This window comes from Pseudorasbora parva, chromosome 17, assembly GCF_024679245.1.
Source record: "Pseudorasbora parva isolate DD20220531a chromosome 17, ASM2467924v1, whole genome shotgun sequence".
NCBI classification, from domain to species: Eukaryota; Metazoa; Chordata; class Actinopteri; order Cypriniformes; family Gobionidae; genus Pseudorasbora; species Pseudorasbora parva.
In genome coordinates, this window is record NC_090188.1 from 31409193 (window position 1) to 31431957 (window position 22765).

Genomic DNA, 22765 nt, shown 5'->3' on the forward strand with positions numbered 1-22765 from the left:
TCATGAATCAAAACGCTGATTCATGACCGTTTGAATCTTTATTTGAGGTTTGAAAACAAACGCGGAAGAGAAGACAATGCTGAATAAAGTCTTAGTTTTTGTTATTTTTGGACCAAAATGTATTTTCGATGCTTCAAGAGATTCTAATGAACTAACTGATGTCACAGACGGACTACTTTGATGATGTTTTTATTCCCTTTCTGGACATGGACAGTATAGTGTGCATACACTTGCATACGTTCTCGGACTAAATATAAAATGTCTTAAACTGTGTTCCGAAGATGAACGGAGGTCTTACGGGTGTGGAACAACATTAGGGTGAGTCATTAATGACATCAATTTCATTTATGGGTGAACTAACCCTTTAAGTCATTAAAAAAATAAATAAAAGTCATTTTAAAATTGATTGAAATGAATAAACAGGAAAGAAAAAGAAAACTATAAAATTATATGAAAAAAATTAAGAACAATAATACATTAAAATAATGTTAATACTAATAGCCATATTTATTTCTGAAAAACAGCTATGCAGTATATATATATATATATATATATTATTATATTTGCTGTCAAATCGATTAATCACAATCACATCTAACTTAAGTGTGTGTGTGTGTGTGTGTGTGTGTGTGTGTGTGTGTGTGTGTGTGTGTGTGTCTGTGTGTGTGTGTGTGTGTGTGTGTGCGTATGTGTGTGTGTGTGTGTGTGTGTGTGTGTGTGTGTGTGTGTGTGTGTGTGTGTGTGTGTGTGTGTGTGTGTGTGTGTGTGTGTGTGTGTGTGTGTGTGTGTGTGTGTGTGTGTGTGTAATATCATAAAATGAATACAAGATAATTATTATTAATAATAATAATACACTCAAAAAAATAACTCATTGGACAAACTCAATTTAATTGAGGGCAGGTTTTCCATCCAATAAATATGTGTAGCCCCAAATAATAAAAATCTAATTCATGCAATGAAATGTAATTGAGTTGGTCAAACTCAATTTTAACAAATACAGTTTAAGTTATATTTTTATACTTATAACATTATTTTTTTTTAAATTGTCATACTTTCATCATCATACACAATGTATGTAATGAAAATTTAATAAAAGGGTGATGTAGTGCCTAACATTAACATAGATCCCTCAAGCCCAGCCACCACTCTTCAGCAAAATGGTAACCACAGAATTAAAAACATTACAGAAACTCCTCTAAATGTCCAACATAACTGAACATTAAACACTAGCATTATCTTTTTTCTTTACAGAAAACCATAAATGAACACTTTAATCCCTAAATTTACTCATAATTTAGTCCCTTGCAAAGCATGCTGGGAACTACAGATCCACAACCCAGTTAGTTATGTCAACACAAATATTGCATGTAGTTTTAACACAAATAATACGCTGAAGAGAATAAAAATAACATTAATAAAATAAAATTAAAAAAGGGCTATTTGAGTGCATTACCCACCTGGTTAAACAGGCTTGCTGTTTTTTTTTTTTTTGTTTGTTTTTTACTGAAACATCAGTGGCACAAATGTTTTGTGAATTTATACTGAATTTTTTTTTTTTTAAATTGGGGTCTAGTTTCCATTACGCATCATACTGTTTTCTCAGCAAGGACATCTTTTTATAAAACAAGATGACCAAACATTTCAGTTTTCCCAGCAGCTCTCTGACTGCTGGTTCATTCTGTATAAACATTAAAACAGAAGAAAGAAGCAAACCCCCACCTGTGGCACTGGTGCCAGGTCCAGGACTCTCTTGAGGCACGTGGACGAAAGTCGGCTCTGCCCAAGTTCATGATACGAGAGGAGAAACGCAGAAGGCGCCGGTGCCCGTACGGCCACTGCATACGGCTGGCAGAGGAGGAGAGACAGTTCTCCTCATGTGCACAGGTGAGCAGGTGCAGAGGCCGGTCTTCCAGGTAAGCGCTCTCCTGCACGAGCTGTGCATCCAAAACCAGGTCAGGTGCCGCTAAAACAAGATGCGGATTCATTCAATTCGATCATTCAACACAGAAAAAAATGATAACCTGCATCAGAATTGTCATTCCAATCACTTACTTTCAGAACAAGTGACGCCTGCTGCTTTAGCCCCGCCTCCTCGAGGGCAGTGGACGTAATTATTCCGACGGCACTGCTGGATGGACATTTCTGTTCCCACACAGTGAGTCCCACTCAACAACACTTCCTCTGCCGCAGGGTCTCCTTGCCAATAATATGTGTCCTATACACAGGAAGGCCAAATCTTAATTGTCTGCATATGAAATGCTACACTTTTACATTATGTATAGACTTTATGAATCAGAATAGTTGAAATTAAATACTTTTGAGAAGCTAATATGCCCTCTAGTTCTATGTTATGGATAATGTTAACTATTTTAATTCAGCATTTCTTACTTATTTATACTTATTTATTATTTGTACCTACTGCCTAATTAATTAATTAATTTATTAATATAATTGTTTTGTATGGAGCATTTACTAGTGAAGTAAAGCAACAAAGTGAAGACAACAAGTTAATAAAAAAATAAGACTTAGGAAACACACCTGCGTATTTTTATTTGTATGCATTTTCAGAGGTGGACAAAGTACACAACTTCATTACATGAGTAAAAGTAACAGTACTATTGGTCAAATATTGCTCCGTTACAAGTGAAATTTGTAAAAACAGATTTTTACTTAATAAAAGTACAGAATTATTTGTTTTTAAAAGTACTTAAGCATCAAAAGTAAATTTCCTTTATGTCAAAACATTATGTGTATTATTGTTGTATAAATGCACACTATGCCATCATGGTTTAAGCCAGTCAGTGATGCTCCATCTGACATACTAGCATACGACTAACTTAAACTCATTTAAATACTTGTATAACAGTTACAAAGCTTTATAAAGCTGCTGTCACTTTAAGACTGAATGCACGAATCCAATACACTGATACATATCTGATATTCTCCCAACTGTTTACCTTCACTTAAAGGGGGGGTGAAATGCTGTTTCATGCATACTGAGCTTTTTACACCTTTAAAGACTTGGATTCCCATCCTAAACATAGACAAAGTTTCAAAAACTAATGTTGGACGTTTGATGGAGTATTTCTGTGTTAAAAATACTCCTTCCGGTTTCTCACAAGTTTCGGCGAGTTTTTTTCGAGTATGGGTCTAATTGACATTAAATAGCGCGGAAGGTCCTTGTATGGGCTGTACGGGCTCTTCTCCCGGAAGGGTGCGCGCGCGCGTAACTAGAGGGAGAGAGAGGAAATGCACGCTGTAAACAGTCTCTCAGGTGCAGATCCAGTCCTCCGTGAACACTTATGTCGCGCCCCGGGAAGGCAGCGCTGCATTTGAACCGATTTGAACGCAGAAATGACGGGAAGCTTCAAGGCATCGCTTCAGTCGCGTCGCAAAGTGGATTTCCACGGTCACTGCTGTCACAGGACTTCACCAAATCATACCAAAGAAGTGTGTTTTTGACAGAGCGGTCCTGCTTTGGAAGATGCCGGTGAGTAAATCAACTTCAAATGTCTCTGCTATTGGCTACCGTCGCATGAGTAAACATCAGTAAACTATACCATCGCGTGCTTCGTCATTCAAATGCGCTAACGGTTACTCCATTGTTGTTCTGTATAACGTTACACTAGTCTGACGTGCAAAACCGTTCTGCTTGCTACTTTTAAGGTCTAGTCGCATACAATAGTCCATAAACCGAATCATGTCCTCATACACTGCGAGTAAAGACACAGAAATGTGGAGAGGCCATTAAATACAGTAACTTACATACCACAGAGACGGACGTCCTGATGTTGCCGTTTCTCCTGTTCAGTTTATTTCAGCCTCAGATTTGATTGTGGATCATTATCTGTATTAGCTGAGATAGATGGGTTTCTCCACGCTTGAGGACGTCACCGCTTTGCGCGCTTGTGATTCTTTAGCTCCGCCCACACGATACGCCTCCAGGCGCTCGTTTTTTTCCGGAAAGACTCGGTACAGCCCATATTTCTTTTATAAATATGATAAAACTAAAGACTTTTCGGAGATATGAAGGATGCAATACTACTCTATAGGTACTCAAGATTGACATGAGATTGACTGAAACTGAGTGTTTCACCCCCCCTTTAAGACATAATCAACTTTGTTTATGTGAATACTTGGGGGGAAAAAAATCAACATTTTGACATCCGTTTTCTTCCATTTTGCTATAAACTATAAATCAGTGTTAAAAAAATGCTGTGAAATCATTGAAATTCACGAGACTACAAGAGTGATTCCTGAAAGGCTTTCTGCAAAAACCCAAACACCTTTTAAAGAAGAAAAAAAAAATCACCCACTGACTTTCAAAGCTGCTACAGAAACGACTTTCGACTTCGAGGACCTTAATAGAAATGTAGTGGAGTAAAAATACAATATTTGTCTTTCAAATGTAGTGAAGTTAAAGTCATACGTTTCCAGAAAAAATAATACTCAGGTAAAATACAGATACTCAAAAAGTGTACTTAAGTACAGTATTCGAGTAAATGTACTTAGTTACTGCCCACCTCTGTTCATTTTAACTTAAAATCTTACTCAGTGATTTTAGGCTTGCTGGACATTACTTTCATAAAATAGTCCGGTTTAGTGCTGCACATGTGCTATAGCGGCATAATTAAGGTAAGCAGCGTGAAATAAAAGTATAACTGTCTTTATTCCTGTTCTGAAATATTGCTAAACCTGTCCCACCTCTTCATCTTCACAAAACAACTACTGTATAACACTAATGTTGCCCAGAAATATATCCTGCCCCCTAAACATGCACGGGAAGCTCTCAAATGCACACAGACTGAGGCGACCAAAGCAACATATTCAGAGCGATTATGGGAAAACACAACATTCTTCAGCAGTCTCACCTGATGGGCACGCGAGGCGAACCCGAAGCCCAGTTGCCTGCACACCACCATGGCTTCATTTATTCCCCAGTTCTCACTGCAAATCGTCCCCCAACGCTTTCTGCCCCCCACCTCCATGAGCACCTCCACACGACCCTCAGCCGAGTCCCTGCCCCCTGCCAACCGCACCTGAAACACAAACACGCTCATAGGAATGGATTCAAACACTTTTGCTTTTTTGAGCTTTTCGCAGAACTAACTTCACTTTTCTTGTGAGGTTTTGTGTATTAAGTGTGTATATTTAAAATAAATGCCATATTATTCATTTGAATGTATATTTGGCAGATACTTTCATTATAAGCTTATCTAAGTATGTGCATTCCCTGGGGGTTGAACTCATGACCTTTGCATTGCTAACACTATGCTCTACTGTTTGAGCTACAGGAATGAATAACTACAGACATTTTAAAAGACATTTTAAATGTGGCCAAAAGAGGTACTTCACCACTGGCAAAATGGGCTTCCAATAAAACTATACAAGGTGATACTAAGAAAAGTGATTTTTTTTTTTTTAAGAAGAAAGAAAAAAGTTCTAACTAGAGAAAAAAGAGAAAAATGGCTGCTGTCTTCACTTTTGCCAAAGCAGCAACCTCCCGCGGTCTCTTGTATCCAACACGGAAGTGACTTAAACTGCAGTTTATCGACTGGCCACAAGAGGCAGGCTCCAAAAGGGAGTGAAATCTCCCCCATGTTAAGAATGTCCAACTTTACAGCAGAAAAAAATGTTTAAAGCTAATTTTGCCCTTCATGACACCTGAAAGAAGGGTGATATTTTTTTTTTGTATAACTCATCCATTTAAATTATATTAAACATTAAAGTTCGGCATAATTAAGGGTGTGGCCACTTGAGTGACAGGTGGATTGTCACTATGGTCAAGGTGGGCGTAGTTTCAGCAAACAGGCACTTCAGCTCCACCTGTGTCCTGCCTCTTTACTCATTTTCAGTTATCCTAGAATGATGCGTGGTGACATGCTACCAAGATGGCGACTGCCGGCTCCGTCAAATTTAGGCTTCAAAAATACTCTTCAGAAATCTCCGGGTTATCTCATGATACGTCCATATTTTCTTACAGTCTATGCTTTTGCCAAATAGGTAAAACTTTAAAACCCATAATGCACTAGGCATGTGGATTTGCTTACAAATACCGCCTTGCTTTAGTAGGAAATACTTCTTAGCAAACGTTTAGTCATTATGGTGGTTACCTGTATTGTATCCGAATGCAAGAATTCAAAGAGTAAACGTTTAGCGGTGTTTAGCGGAGTCTGTCGCCATCCCAGTCAACACGTGAGATCATTCTCATATGGTGACACACACAGTGTGAGTAATATGTGAGCTCATTGAGAATTCAAAATGTTGAGCAGGGTGAGAGGAGGCTGCTCAAATATCAGTCACCGGGGTGACATTCTATTTCCTTTTTCTCAACTCTATCGCAGAGTGATATCACAGTGGTCTCACATGGTAAGCTCAGACTGACGTTATTTCTTTCAGACATTTACACAAGCTCTTTTTAAGAATTATCAGAGGTTTAGATGTTGATGTGTTATTGTTTCATTTGATGTCACCATTATGGTAATCAGTGTTTGCTTTAGTTGGGCATTATAGAATTAGCGTATGAATCTCAACAATGATGACACTAAAAAGCTTCATGCTGGATACCTAGTCTTTGTGCAGTAAATGCACTTTGACCTCACAATGTGACCATAGTATGAGCTTACATTAGAGGTTGCACACTGTAAAAAAAAATTGTTGGTTTTTGTTGGTTTAACTTAAAAAGTAAGTAACCTGGTTGCCTTAAAAAAAATTGTTTTTTTTTAAATTAAAAATTTGAGTTGATACAATGAAGGAAATTTGTTTAATAAATAGAGACTCAAAATATTACTTTCTATTTATTAAACAATAAAGCTCATGTTGAGATCATTAAGAGATCAAATTGTTGACTGGAATGGCTAATTTAAGGCGGCAAAGAATCATAAATATGGACAGAAATGAGGACAGAAAATCTCTAAAACCTTCATGTTTGTAGTCACCATTTCAAATTAGATGACCACAAACAGTGTTTTAGGGGGGGGGAAAGGTAAGAAAGCTGTTGCCATAGTGTTCCATTTTTCCCATAATGCTGCTTAAAGTGTAGACAAAGTACAATCATTTCAGTGATAATACAATACACTTACAATAGCTGTTGTTAATAACCCTCTGTCGATCTTACTGTCCGTGGCCAGGTTTACAAAAATGCAGAGGAATAATCTGTAATTTTTTTATGATAGCTCTGGAGCTTTATAAAGCCTTTTTGCTGACAAATAAATGTGATTTTCTATTTCCAGGTAACACGGAGAATGAGTAAACATGATTTATTTACATATAATACCGACCGACATTGTAACAACACAAAGCAGGTTGAAAATCGACTGATATGAGCTATCTGAATTATATCAGAGAAACCTGTGATCGTTTTGCTCACCGTGGTCTCCATGCCTGTCTTAGGAACATAGCACTTGACGGAAGCATCCTGGCTGTGTTTGAATGTCCAGGGAGGGACTTCCTGGAAGTAACAATCTAAAATGGTGCGCTCTGTGCCAGTGCACTGCACTGAGTTCATGTGGATTGGCCCCGTCCCTGTAGAACAAACACACAGTAAATATCACAGGGGAAATCACAAGTTAAAAGACTCAAATATTCAACAAAATAATAAACAGCAGGCCTGTTTGAGTTCTTTATGCCATGGAGAACACTAGATACTTTCTTACCGACCATTTCCAGAAATTGCCTGAAAAAAACATTACTGACCAACTGCCATCTGTCACTTTCTCAAACTAACCTTTAATCTTTACTGATGCAAATCTATGAAGGATCATTACTGAGTAACTGAACAATTTATTGTTATATAAATAAAGATAAAATAAGTTTTACATCATCACAATTCATCCAGCCCATGTAAGAATAATATCTTTTTTATATATATACAGAAAACCATGTTGCCTATGGATTTATTCTTATGGGCAGTGTTTAGGGGTAATGCATTACAAGTAACGTGAGTAATCTGATTATGTAATCAGATTACTTTTTTCAAGTAACTATTAAAGAAAGAAAAAACATTACTTTTAAATTTACAATAATATATCTGTTACTTTTTTCAAAGTAAGTCATGTTACATTTTTTCCCATTTATGTATAGACTGACACCTCTCCTTCCCCCATGTTGAGAGAAATGTCTAATATTATGAAAATCTGTGAAAATTAAATGTTAAATTACACAAATATACTTTATGTATTTAATCTCAATTTATTAACCAATGTCTTTGTTGCTAACCTTCCATGGTCCAATTCAACCACACTAATAAACAAAAAAATATTAATAGCTGAAAGATTTGTTTGAGTTGTGTCCTCTACTGTTCAGCCGTGAATTTGCATTTCCTTTAACCTGAGGCTTATTTCATTTCACTTTTGGTGCGAAAGGTTCTTTACATTTGCCAAACATTCATAACAAACCAGCAAGCCCAGCCTAGCCCAACGCAGGTGAAAAAAAAGTATCACAAAATTGGTCCCACTTTATATTAGCTGTCCTTAACTACTTTGTACGTACATCAAAATTATAAGTACAATGTACTTATTGTGTTTATATTATTAAACACACTTTAGGGATATGGGTAAAGGATACTGAGAAGGGATATGGGTAAAGTTAGGGACAGGTGTAGTGGTGTGGGTCAGTTTAAGGGTAAAGTTAGGGACAGGTGTGATGGTGTGGGTCAGTTTAAGGGTAAAGTTAGGGACAGGTGTGATGGTGTGGGTCAGTTTAAGGGTAAAGTTAGGGACAGGTGTGGTGGTGTGGGTCAGTTTAAGGGTAAAGTTAGGGACAGGTGTGGTGGTATGGGTCAGTTTAAGGGTAAAGTTAGGGACAGGTGTGATGGTTTGGGTCAGTTTAAGGGTAAAGTTAGGGACAGGTGTGATGGTATGGGTCAGTTTAAGGGTAAAGTTAGGGACAGGTGTGGTGGTATGGGTCAGTTTAAGGGTAAAGTTAGGGACAGGTGTGGTGGTATGGGTCAGTTTAAGGGTAAAGTTAGGGACAGGTGTGATGGTGTGGGTCAGTTTAAGGGTAAAGTTAGGGACAGGTGTGGTGGTATGGGTCAGTTTAAGGGTAAAGTTAGGGACAGGTGTGATGGTTTGGGTCAGTTTAAGGGTAAAGTTAGGGACAGGTGTGGTGGTGTGGGTCAGTTTAAGGGTAAAGTTAGGGACAGGTGTGATGGTTTGGGTCAGTTTAAGGGTAAAGTTAGGGACAGGTGTGGTGGTGTGGGTCAGTTTAAGGGTAAAGTTAGGGACAGGTGTGATGGTTTGGGTCAGTTTAAGGGTAAAGTTAGGGACAGGTGTGGTGGTGTGGGTCAGTTTAAGGGTAAAGTTAGGGACAGGTGTGGTGGTATGGGTCAGTTTAAGGGTAAAGTTAGGGACAGGTGTGATGGTGTGGGTCAGTTTAAGGGTAAAGTTAGGGACAGGTGTGGTGGTATGGGTCAGTTTAAGGGTAAAGTTAGGGACAGGTGTGATGGTTTGGGTCAGTTTAAGGGTAAAGTTAGGGACAGGTGTGGTGGTGTGGGTCAGTTTAAGGGTAAAGTTAGGGACAGGTGTGATGGTTTGGGTCAGTTTAAGGGTAAAGTTAGGGACAGGTGTGGTGGTGTGGGTCAGTTTAAGGGTAAAGTTAGGGACAGGTGTGATGGTGTGGGTCAGTTTAAGGGTAAAGTTAGGGACAGGTGTGGTGGTATGGGTCAGTTTAAGGGTAAAGGTAGGGACAGGTGTGGTGGTATGGGTCAGTTTAAGGGTAAAGTTAGGGACAGGTGTGATGGTATGGGTCAGTTTAAGGGTAAAGTTAGGGACAGGTGTGGTGGTATGGGTCAGTTTAAGGGTAAAGGTAGGGACAGGTGTGGTGGTATGGGTCAGTTTAAGGGTAAAGTTAGGGACAGGTGTGGTGGTATGGGTCAGTTTAAGGGTAAAGTTAGGGACAGGTGTGATGGTATGGGTCAGTTTAAGGTGTAAGGGAAGTGTCAACAGTGTAATTCTAAATGCAATACAGAAATGAATTACAGATGTAATTACATCAGATAATTTAAAAAATGTAAGGACAATGTGAAAAAATAGATGTATATACCGCACATAAAGTCCATTGTATCAAATGAGTAATCACATAGTTAAGGCCACCTAATATAAAGTGGGTCCAAGTAACACAATTAGTTACTTTTTAGGGATTAACACAATATTGTAAGAAAATGGAGACAATCTAAATCATGTGTAATGTTAAAAGCAAAATTCCTCATCACACACCACCAGAGGGTCACACATGAGTCTGATCAAATTCAAAGGTGTGCGTTTTTTTGTTTTTAAAATCATTATCATCACATTCTTGAGGTTCTATGGAGATAAAAAGCTTGATAAATAGTATCAGATATCACGGTTCATTTCCCTCTTTGTTTACTGTGACGTAAAAGCAGTGTGCTAAAACTTCAGATATGAATTTCACAAGCATGAGAAATTCACTACACAGCATAAATATACCAGAGCAACATTAGTGTAAGAGTAATTAGTTTTCCCCATCCCAGAAATACATGCTGGGGGAATTCAGGGTAAATGAAGTAGAAAGCTGCATGAACTGCTGAGGAAAACAGTGATTATGTGCTACTGCGCTGCTCCCGGCTAAGTTTGGTGATCGTGCTGATCAAAAAGACAGATTTTCAAAATGAGCAATGAAATAATGACCAGCTGTTTAGTGTTGAAGCAAAAATGATAGAGCCCAAAAGCAAACACAGAACCCTTTTTGGCTGTGCATCTGGGAAGCAAATTGCTAGAAGTTGGCTAAAACCATGACGATTAATATGGAAATGTTCCCTCACAGAGAATATTATATATAATCAAAGATTCAAGCAAAGATTGGAGACCAAACCCATTGAGCGACTACAGAAAAAAAGAGAAACGTAAGAGACATCTAATTATTGTTCATGTCATTTTTCCAGACATGATCCAGTAGACAGTATGACATCATAATTTCAACTCAAATGGCTCAATCAAAACTTCAATATATATATATTGAAGTTTTGATATATATTGTTTTATATAAGTTTTGATATAGTGCAGTAAAAAGTGTGACATTATATATTATGCTGTGGAATGTAGTGAAGTAAAAAATTTCAAAAGAAAAACACTGATAAGTATATACTTGAAAAATTTACTTGAGTAGACAGTAAAAATGCTTCACTACTGTCCACCTTTGTTTATACACTCTAAAAAAAAAATCAGGTCTCCAATTGAAAATGTTCAAGTGACTGATTACATCTAATTTTTTTAATTGGCTGAATTGAATTTCTGTGAATTAAATTGCACCAATTCACAGAATTTCAATTCGGCCAACTGAAAAATGTATTAATTCACAGAATTTCAATTAAAGAAGTAGCCTACTTCAGCGCTGGGAAGATGAATCTGTATTTAAACTGGGTCATTAATGAAGTAGAAATATATTATTATTTTTTAATTTGGTGTTTTCTAGATTGAGAAAAGACAGAAAATGTATTTTTGTCTCATGGGGATGAAAGACAACAATTCCCAGAATCCTTCGCTGCCCTACGAGGCCACTCCCAAAGCCACCGCTAATAGATTACTGAATCACTGATCACTTTCCCGCCGCGACCGCGTTCATTTTCATGAAATCAGTTTAGTTAGAGAACAGACACTACAATTAAAAACTGAACGTGTGTGTTCAATATGTGATTTAGACGTTGAGGTAGTCTCACAGCCCAAAACGCTGCAGGAGTCAGATATATCATGGATGAGCTTGTGATGAGAGCTGAAGTAAACGCGTCCGCGGCATAGATTCACAGCACATGTTCAGTCTGGCACATTTTCAGTTTATGCCTTTGGAAGCTTAACTTTCATAGGAATTAGTTAAAATCTGGGTTTACTAAAATCTAAGATTTTTCCAGTTTTTTTTTTTTTTTTTGTGTGTGTGTGTGTGTTATTTTAATAAAGTCTCTTACATTCACCAAGGCTGCATTTATTTGATCAAAAATACAGAAAAAATATGTAATATTGTGAAATCTAAAATGGCTGTTTTCTATTTCAAAATACTTGAATTTTCAGCATCATTTCTCCAGTTTTCAGTGTCACATAATCCTTCAGAAATCATTCTAATATGCTGATTTGGTGCTCAAAATACATTTATTGTTTATGATAATTATAAACAATAAATGTATTTTGAGCACCAAATGAAACTGCTGAAAACAGTTGTGCTGCTTAATATTTTTGTGAAAAAAATGTGAACATTACATGAACATTTATAAATGTGTTTATGGTTACTTTTGATGAATTGATAAAGAATAAATATAAAACAGTGCATGCATAAAATAAATGACAGGAAAAAAAGAAGCAAAGACCAAGTATTCCAGAAGTGGCCGATGGAAAGGGAGTGGTTCTGTGACTGACTGCAGTGAATAGTTTCACTAGAGTGTGGTTTACGGAAAATGTTCTTCTCCCTAAAATAAAACAACATATATATTCCGCATTAATGGTGTTTTCCTTTCACGGAATGACTATAATCCCTATTTTAAGAGCAGATTAAATGGCTATTTAATATTTCTCTTAGCCAAGTGCATGTCAGCATCAGTTTAAAGCCAGAGGAAAAACTTAGTGTACTGCATACAAAAATATAGGGTGAAGAGGGTGAACGTGACTTGAAATCCCTTGTCTAAAGTGTCTGACTCAAGTAAAAGAGCTGATACAGCATTTGAACAAATCTCAAAACATGAAGTCATCGAGGGACGCTTATACTTTAATCTTACTGGGAGGTCAGACTTCGAGAACGCCTCAAAAGAATGTGTTGCTTCACGCTGCATTGGCCTTAAAAGATCTACTTTATCATACAGAGTTCACGCTAACTCCACCATAAAACCATTTCTGAACAAAAATAAATAAATAATCCACAGACAGAATGTGCTCCACAATGCAGCCGCAATGACATCCCATTTTCAAACTTGTTTGCACATTAAAGGGATAGGTCACCCCAAAATAAGAGTGAGTATGATGACAATTTTCATTTTTTGGGGTGAACTATCCCTTTATGTTATATTAACTGTCTGGAAAACCAGGCAGTGCAAAGAACACTGTACCAACACCATTATTCAGGATCTTTTCTAAATATGGTAACCACAGTCTGGTACATGTAGCCCATCTCAACAGATTTCCTATTTTTACTGCCTGTCCCAAACAGTCCAGCTCTGTTCTGTCATTGAAACGCTAATTTGTGTCTTCATTCACTCACTATATATTTTTGTGGCCTCGGCTGCACTGGAAAAATTATACACAACAACTAAATACCTAAAGACCTCAATGCTATAGATGGACAGAAATCATAAGCTTTGATCTCAAGTAGTCCTACATTTAAATGGTTGAATTCAAAACTCACTTCTAAGAGTCACTTTCTAAAATAGCTTAATCTGCCAATGAAGGGAGATTAAGAATATTTAACATTAAGATGTAATTTATATTATTTGTTTTATTTAAAATGTATGTATTTTTATTACTGTTGATCAATCGAATGCATCCTTGCTGAGTTTACGGACCCCAAACTCTTGAAAAAAAGTGTATATTAGTAGACTGGGTAAACCCAGCCTGGTCTGCCAGTGATTTGATTTCGCCCGGCAACTCAGTCTGGAAACCCGAACATTAATTTCTACTGCTTATGTTATTCTTTTGCAGGACCCAATCACAGGCTGGCTTATCCACCTGACATGCTATTGACAAATGACAGATAGAGAAGCGATGAGTTGTTGCCTGTTGATCACACATGTTGTGGTCTGATTGGTTGAAAGACTGTCCAATTGCGTACAAAATCATTTGAATAATGCTAGTTGATCACGCCTCTTGTGCAGTAAAAATACAGAGCAGACTCCCCAGACAAATGGTCAATCTTAAATTTAAATTGGTCTGGTGATAGCCAGACAAGATATTAGCTTACTTATTACCCTTAATAAATGACGATTCAAGTGTGCTATTAGTATACTTCTTTTAAACTAAAAATAAGAACACTTTCAGTCAACTTTTTATGTAGGCTACTTCTCAGATACTTAAACTTACACTTCAGGGTGGGTGCAGCAGTGTGTACTATTTTCAGTGCTTTATTTTCAGAAATGCAATATGATATACATAACTTTTCAGAGGTGTATAAACATAATATACCACTATGGTTTTATTACCTTAGAATGAGCTGTTTCTATCTTCATACACTGCAGATCCCCATACATTGAAGTCACCATTTTGGGGCTCCATGTTTCTACAGTACTTCTCTTTCAGAGCGCTAGCTACTCTCTGCTGTCGCAGATGGCATCTTTGTCCTGTGTCGGCCACTGTAGCTTCTCTGTGTGCTTCAAAAAGGAAGCACACCTCACTGCTAGATGCTGCTAAAATTTACAAAGTGCGCTTTTAAGTAAACTTGAAATATACTGACTAAAGACTGAGAGTCAGTGTATTTGACATATACAGATATGGCCTATACTCAATAATCGAGATATAGCTGTGTTTACTCTTTTGATTTAGGAGCCTAATAAATGTTTTTCAGACTGTCTTACATTGTTTGAAAATATTAATTTATAAAAAAAAAAAAAACGATAGATGTTCCCGTTTGTTAGTATCTGGATTTTTGTGTAGTCCACTGGTAGTGTACATTAGCCTAGAAATCTAGACGCACCCTAGCGGCAGCAAATCGAATCTGCCCGCGAGTGTCATCTAGCAACTCTCAATACACTTCTGAGCTGTAAACGCACGCCAAACTCTGGTCGGGCCAATCACGAGTCGGTGGGCGGGGTTTAACATAATGACAGCAGAGTTGTGCTTGCGTGCTTCTAGTAAACCCAGAAACTGGCGAACGGCGGTCTTTCAAATCAGCTTTGACCGCGACTCTGGAAGACTTAGAGTTAAGCTTTTCTCTGAGAAAAGAACAAAGAACGGCACTAAAGTCATTCTTAAGAAGGGAAGATGTGTTCGGAGTTTTGCCGACCGGATGCGGCGAAAGTTTAATCTTTCAACTAGCTCTGGTTGGTTGTAGCGCTATCCAATTGCGTGCACGCTGTGCAGAGGGAGTTTGAAAGACAACCGTTAATCCCGCCCCTCGGATTGAGCTCTGTCTATGGTGAGTTTCCAGACCAAACATCTTGAAGGGTACAAAGGAATTTACTTCTAATCTGCCTAAAGTACAGATAAAAAGTTAAAGTATAAAAATGTATTCTAAATAGGAACATTACCAAATAGATTACCTAAAGTGAACTAAATAAATTATAAATAGTAAACTATAAGTATAATGTTAAGTTCAATTTAAGAAAACGTGCAACTAGTAGTTTACTGACAGTAGTGTACTTTCATAAACTAATATGTACTTAAAATAAGTATTATACCAACATATCATTTATACCAAAAGGTCACTTGTTGTAGTTGCAGTACAAACGAGTATTTTTACTGATAATTTACTACTGTTACACTTAAAGTATACCTAAAAAAGTATACTTTTGTAAGCTAAAAAGTAGGCCAATTTAGTCCCCAGTAGTACACTGAAATAGAAATTACATACAACTAGTAAATTGATAGTATACTTATAATTAATACAATACACTTGAAGTATACTTATTTTTTGCAAGGGTACTACTTAAAGGGAGGGTGAAATGCTGTTTCATGCATACTGAGCTTTTTACACCTTTAAAGACTTGGATTCCCATCCTAAACATAGACAAAGTTTCAAAAACTAATGTTGGACGTTTGATGGAGTATTTCTGTGTTAAAAATACTCCTTCCGGTTTCTCACAAGTTTCGGCGAGTTTTTTTCGAGTATGGGTCTACTTGACGTTAAATAGATCGGAAGGTCCTTGTATGGGCCGTATGGGCTCTTCTCCCGGAAGGGTGCGCGCGCGCGTGGCTAGAGGGAGAGAGAGGAAATGCACGCTGTAAACAGTCTCTCAGGTGCAGATCCAGTCGTCCGCGCCGCGCTCCACTTTATTCCTATGGGTGACGTCGAGCGACTTCAGCGCTTCAGCACAGCATTCCGGGAAGGCAGCGCTGCATTTGAACCGATTTGAACGCAGAAATGACGGGAAGCTTCAAGGTATCGCTTCAGTCGCGTAGCAAAGTGGATTTCCACGGTCACTGCTGTCACAGGACTTCACCAAATCATACCAAAGAAGTGTGTTTTTGACAGAGCGGTCCTGCTTTGGAAGATGCCGGTGAGTAAATCAACTTCAAATGTCTCTGCTATTGGCTACCGTCGCATGAGTAAACATCAGTAAACGATACGATCGCGTGCTTCGTCATTCAAATGCGCTAACGGTTACTCCATTGTTGTTCTGTATAACATTACACTATTCTGACTCTGACGTGCAAAACCGTTTTGCTTGCTACCTCTAAGGTCTAGTCACATACAATAGTCCATAAACCGAATCATGTCCTCATAAACTGCACACAAAGGCCCCTAAATACAGTACATACCACAGAGACGGACATCCTGATGTTGCCGTTTCTCCTGTTCAATTTATTTCAGCCTCAGATTTGATTGTGGATCATTATCTGTATTAGCTGAGATCATAGACCGTAAAAAAATATGGACGACTCGACATCATCCGTTTCCGCTTGGCAGATTTGAAGCTTTCAGGCGGCCTTGCACGGCGCGGACATCTTGGGACCGAGTCTGCGCAGTAGCGATTTCGGGACCGGAGTTGCGCAGTAGAGCGCACGAAGTAGAGCAGGAAGTACAGTCGCGATATCAAAAGCCCGCCCACACTCTCGCAGATGCAGAACAATTAACAATGTTGGTGTGAAATAAACAGTTATGGAAATGTAGAAATTAAAGCTAAAGCTCCAATCTGCTCCCAAAAATTTCGAAAAAAGTCCGTTAGTGCCTCAGTGACAACTTCACTCAGAGAAGCCGTCAGTCTCAGCTGTCAATCATGACGTCACACCCCCCGTTTTTATAGCATCAAATAACTAACTCAAAGTAAACTTATTTTTAAAACGAACACCTGAAATGAAATCATCGTGATGATAACTGCCTTCAGTGACATAAACTAACTTTGGGGAAACATTTTTGAAGTGTAATTTTATTATTTTGTTTGCCTCGCGTCCATTAGAAATCACAGAGGGGCGGCTATACTGGGACCGGTCACCGGGGGGCGATCGAGGCACGAAAGCTTCAGTAAATGAGAGGGAGACTGCAGGCTTGGCTGAGATAGATGGGTTTCTCCACGCTTGAGGACGTCATCGCTTTGCGCTCTTGTCATTCTTTAGCTCCGCCCACACGATACGCCTCCAGGCGCTCGGTTTTTTCCGGAAAGACTCGGTACAGCCCATATTTCTTTTATAAATATGATAAAACTAAAGACTTTTCGGAGATATGAAGGATGCAATACTACTCTATAGGTACTCAAGATTGACATGAGATTGACTGAAACTGAGTGTTTCACCCCCCCCCCTTTAAATATTAATGTATGGAATATTTCAAATATTCCATTCGTTTGAAAAAAAAGAAGAAAGTTGTACCACTTAACAGCTATTTGCTTTGAATTTAATTTTAAAGGTGCCATTCCTAAAAACAACATTGTCAGCCAGTAACAGGCAAGTAACATTATAAAGACTATTTGTTCTTACAGAATTTGGCACTTGACAAGTGTTAAATTAAAAATCTTGATTGGATTATTTTCAGAAGATGAAAGTGCATGGTCAGCCTTATGCAGGTTCATTTTTAAGAGTCTGTACTTTCATACTAGTCACTGGCCTACCGGTGCATTACAGCTTATATTTTAAAGTAACAGAGCCCTAAAATTGTCATAATCCATAAATCAACATTTTATCCTTTAATTTTTTTGAATGGTTTAATTTTCTTTGAAACACCTTGAGTCAAACTTAATTTCTTAAAAACACTGCACAAAAGTAGTGGCTGTGTTTTTCATCAGTGCGATATCTGCAAGTCTTTCATAAATTGCTACCGTCATCGCTTCACTCCGACAAGATGGGATAATTGCTCTGCCAAAGGGAAAAGATGCCGCTTGTAATACAGATCGGCGTTGAGTTTTGTCTCACTCAGCTAAAGTAAACTAACACGCAGTGTGGATCTGAGGAACAGAAAGTTCAGGGAAAGTTCCGCGGCTTAAAGAATCGTCATTGCCAACATTCATGTTTTGTACCTGAAGAGTGTGATATTGCGTAATGTAAGATCCTCATGTCACGCCATAGACTGCTTTTATATTCAGCTGCAGACAGGCGTATCCCACAGATAAGCAGAGTTTTTTTTATTAAGCTCAGACTACTCAGAAATCATGTGCCAAACTCAGTAATAACCACGCTTGTATTATGAATCACCTTCTTCCCAAAAACACCATATTGGCAGATTAAAGGAACACCTCCTCCAAATATTCAAATTCTGTCATTTACTTACCCTCATGCGGTTCCAACTGGGATCAGAATGAGGGTAAGTAAATAATAACAAATAATATATATTTTTTTTATTTTTGGGTCAACAAGCTTAAACTACTGTAATTCTCACCTTGACCCATGTATGCTCCGGTAAGAGCCTCTTTGGCAGAGCCAAAGCCCAGCTCTCTGCACACCACGCTGGCTGAGATACGGTCCCACAGGTGGTCAACCACAGTTCCCCACTTTCCCTCTCGCAGAACCTCGACTCTGCCTTCTCCCAGACGTGGCCCTGCCTTCAGGCGCACTGACAGCTATGAGAGGAGAAAAAAGATGGGCAAGGTTACTTTCAGGAAATCTTATTTTTCCACCTCAGGCCCAAAGTACCAGGGTTGTTACAACCACAGTAGACATTTGAGGACCACCAATGAGACTGCCTTCCCAAATCTTCAGATTAGTGGTCAACAAATGTATTATTATTATTATTTTTTTTTTTGAATGGCGGCTTCTAATAGCCCCAACCCTAAATATCTGTGTAACCCATGACATTTCTCCCATGACAAAATGCAACTGTACACATTTTTGAAAGTCTAACTTCACGAAAGTTGCATTTATTAGATGAAAAATATAGTAAAACACTACATTATGACATTCTTTTTATGATATACCATAGTTGTTTGCTATTCTAATATATTTTAAAATATGTAGTCCTAATCTTCAGCATCATTTCTCCAGTCTTCAGTGTCACATGATCCTTCAGAAATCATTCTAATATTGATTTGGTGCCCAAGAAAGAAAAAAAATAGTATGTTGAAAACAACTAATTAATATTTTATTTTGGAAACTTTTGATCAGTATTGTTTATGCCAGTTCTGTTTCATTCAAAACATCAGGGTTGAAAATATTCAGGGTTGAAGGTTTGTAGATCAAATCATTGCGCCTCATATTATTTACATGGTAACACTTTAGTTTAGGGTTCAATTGCTTATTAGTATGCATATTAGGATATTGGCTGTTTATTAGTACTTATAAAGCACATATTAATGCCTTATTCAGCATGACCATATTTGACCCTATTCTACATCCCTCAATGCTACCTAATAACTTCCTTACTAACTTTTAATAAGCAGTACCTAATTAGGAGTTTATTGAGGCAATTTAATAGTTAATTAATAGTGAGAATTGGACAATTCATTCTAAAAACTATTTAATATTAAATACCCCAGAGGCTATTTACATAAACTCCACCCACTGACTACTGGTTGCGTCAGACAAAATGATAAAAGAGATCCTGGATTGTTGACAGTAAGGCACATGGCAAAGGTTTTGACGCAAATCCGCCTTTTAACGAACGTGCTCTATTCCCTTTTCCCATAACATATCACTTATCACATCAGAAAGGTATTTTTTAATAATAAAAACTGAAGAAAACATTGGAAAAGTGGAACTCTAAATTGTGTTTAATTTTAAATCAGATTTTTTTGCTGTCCAGACTATCTAAAACCGGATAAAAAGATAAAAGCCATCTGGATAAAAAAAAATCTGTTTTTTGCTGGCAGTTTTAAGGATTACCTGCACAGGGTGAGGTGCCTGGGGTCTGCCAGAGGACATACGAGCAAATTGTGGTCCTGGGACACAGCGGGCCACAGCATGGCGACCGTTCTTACAGGGGGCGGGGCTTCGAGGGATTGACAGCTGGGCGTGGCACTCCGCCAGGCTGGGCTCTGTACCCAGACAATGTACTTTCTCAACCCAGAATCCTTTTTTCTTAGTCATCTGACTCAATCTAGGAGACATCAAAGTTCACAAGACTATATTAAGAGAGGGAAATTAAGAGTAATAAGATGTTCTGATGCAAAGGAACATGCTTTAGTGTGCATGCAGATATGTGGCAAAGAAGAGTAAACTGAATTCACCTGGTTGTTGAATCCTTGACTTTTTTATCCCAAATTTTTCTGTAAATGGAAAACGACATGTTGAAAATATCTATAAAAATTATGCAATTTATGATGCTGTTATTAATTTAAAAATAATATTAGAAATATATATTTTGCACTGGAAAAAAAGGCAAATAAACCACACAAGATTGTTGTCATCCAGGCAGTTGGAGGAAAAACTCACTTTTCCAGGTCTTGACCGGTTCATTACCATTTGTGTCTTTATTTAAGCTACTTTAAAGATTCATCTGTTTACATTGCTGTTATAATAATAAAATGTATGGCCCACAGACACAGACATCAAAGCACATATGTTTTAACTTAATCTACCACTGAACTGGCTTTCAAATATGTACATTCTATAAACAGATATTTCCACCGGCATTTTGGTATCCTGAAATGGACACAGTAAGACTTCCCAAAAAACAAACTGAGACAAACTTATACTCAGAATATGAGAGAGAGAGAGAGAGAGAGAGAGAGAGAGAGAGAGAGAGAGAGAGAGAGAGAGAGAGAGAGAGAGAGAGAGAGAGAGAGAGAGAGAGAGAGAGAGAGAGAGAGAGAGAGAGAGAGAGAGATTCACCCAATGACACCTGCTCTCTAACGCTCCTGTCATCAGAATGACACATTATATAATCACTGTCATCATCCACCACCTGTACAACTAAATGTGGTATTTATTAAAGATGTGGGGTGTTAACCCAAAGGATTTTCCTCAGATTTTGCTGAATCTGAACTACAGACATAAAAGTGTTTATCTACTAAAAGTCTGCTTAAGTCTACTTAAATAAGGACTTTTCAAGTACATTCAATACAGATTTAATAGACTCCCTTTCCTGACGTCTTAACAAATGAAATTCAAGAGAGAATATCAGTCAGCAAACTAAAGTACAATGCTGTGTGTGATCTCCAGTTTAATGACCTCATTAAAGGATCTGGATGTTTCTACCATATGACACTATGTAGCAGAGTAACACTCTCGTAATTCAGGTCTACAGCTACAGAACTAAAAAAAACGATCCTTTACAGCTAGCATTCAAATAAATAAATCATTTATTTTATATATTAAGCTAGCCTTATACATATCAAATGTAATGCTCTGAACATGAAGAGATACTTTGGACAATAACTTGTATATATTTGTTCTTTTTCTTCTTACAGTTGCTGGCGCTGAAATACCCACCTGCTCATGTAATTAGTCCAAGAGTTCCACCCTTGGTTTACTGCTGAACCAAGAAAACTTAATGATAGAGAGAGCTGGTCTGTTTGGAGACAACAATCATGCCACTGTTTTAAGCATTAGTCTATGCACATACACACAAAACTCTTTCTCTCTCACTACAGCTTAGTTATGCTGTTTAAGCATTTATTTAAGCAATAGGGTGCTAAAGTAGTAGAGCTAAACGACTAATCTCTACAGTTATGACATAATAGAATACAAGGATGCAAGTTTTTGGGAATATACTATAGTAATATTAATAGTAATATTTACACACTATATTGCCAAAAGTATTGGGACACCCCTCCAAATAATTGAATTCAGGTGTTCCAATCACTTTCATGGCCAAAAATCAAGCACCTAGGCATGCAGACTGCTTCTACAAACATTTGTGAAAGATTGGGTCGCTCTCAGGAGCTCAGTGAAATCAAAATTGATACCTGGATAGGTACCTGTTCAATAAGTCCATTCATGAAATTTCCTCACTACTAAATATTCTATGGTCAACTGTTAGTGCTATTATAACAAAGTGGAAGCAATTGGGAACAACAGCAACTCAGCCACATAAAATTACAGAGCGGGGTCAGCATATGCTGAGGGGCGCTGTGTGCAGAAGTCACCAACTTTCTGCAGAGTCAATAGCTGTATACAGACCTCCAAAGTAGCTCACAATAAGGGCCGTTTCTAGCCTTTCTGGCACCCTAGGCAAGATTCATATCTTGCACTTTTTTTTTGACGATACTGAGCACCTGATGGCTTTGACCTCTTCATGATGATGAAACTAAAACTCTTTACGTTCCCTGCCGCCCTGTACATGATCTCATTACAGAAGCGCCACTATCACCATGGCGACTTCACTCCAATAATTGCAACTAATCATAATGCCTCGAAATAGCAAAAGTACGAAATATTAATAATAAAATATATATGAAATAACTAAAAAATCTTACTGGCACCCCCCAGCTGTTGGCGCCCTAGGCGACCGCCTAGTTTGCCTATGCCTAGAAACGGCACTGCTCACAATTAGCTTAAAAACAGTGCGTAGAGAGATTCATGGAATGGGTTTCCATTGCCAAGCAGCTGCATTCAAGCCTTACAAAGCGTCAGATGCAGTGGTGTAAAGCATGCCACCACAGAACTCTAGAGCAGTGGAGACTTGTTCTCTGGAGTGAGGAATCACACTTCTCTGTCTGGCAATCCGATGGACGAGTCTGGGTTTGGTGGTTGCAAGAAGAACGGTACTTGCCTGACAGCAATGTGCCAAGTGTGAATTTAGGTGGAGGGGG

At 38.1% G+C, this 22765-nt stretch overlaps 1 protein-coding gene across 1 annotated transcript in view; it reads right to left on the minus strand.

Moving 5' to 3' along the window:
• loxl4 (lysyl oxidase-like 4) overlaps positions 1–22765 on the minus strand; it is a 46541-nt gene that overhangs the window by 9469 nt on the left and 14307 nt on the right. Inside the window, exons 5-11 of the mRNA XM_067421944.1 lie at positions 20240–20278; positions 19896–20109; positions 18457–18637; positions 7370–7524; positions 4872–5039; positions 2053–2215; positions 1720–1963 (exon numbers count right to left, since the gene is read on the minus strand). Coding sequence (XP_067278045.1) covers positions 1720–1963; positions 2053–2215; positions 4872–5039; positions 7370–7524; positions 18457–18637; positions 19896–20109; positions 20240–20278 — 1164 coding nt within the window. The remainder of the gene's footprint in view (positions 1–1719; positions 1964–2052; positions 2216–4871; positions 5040–7369; positions 7525–18456; positions 18638–19895; positions 20110–20239; positions 20279–22765) is intronic.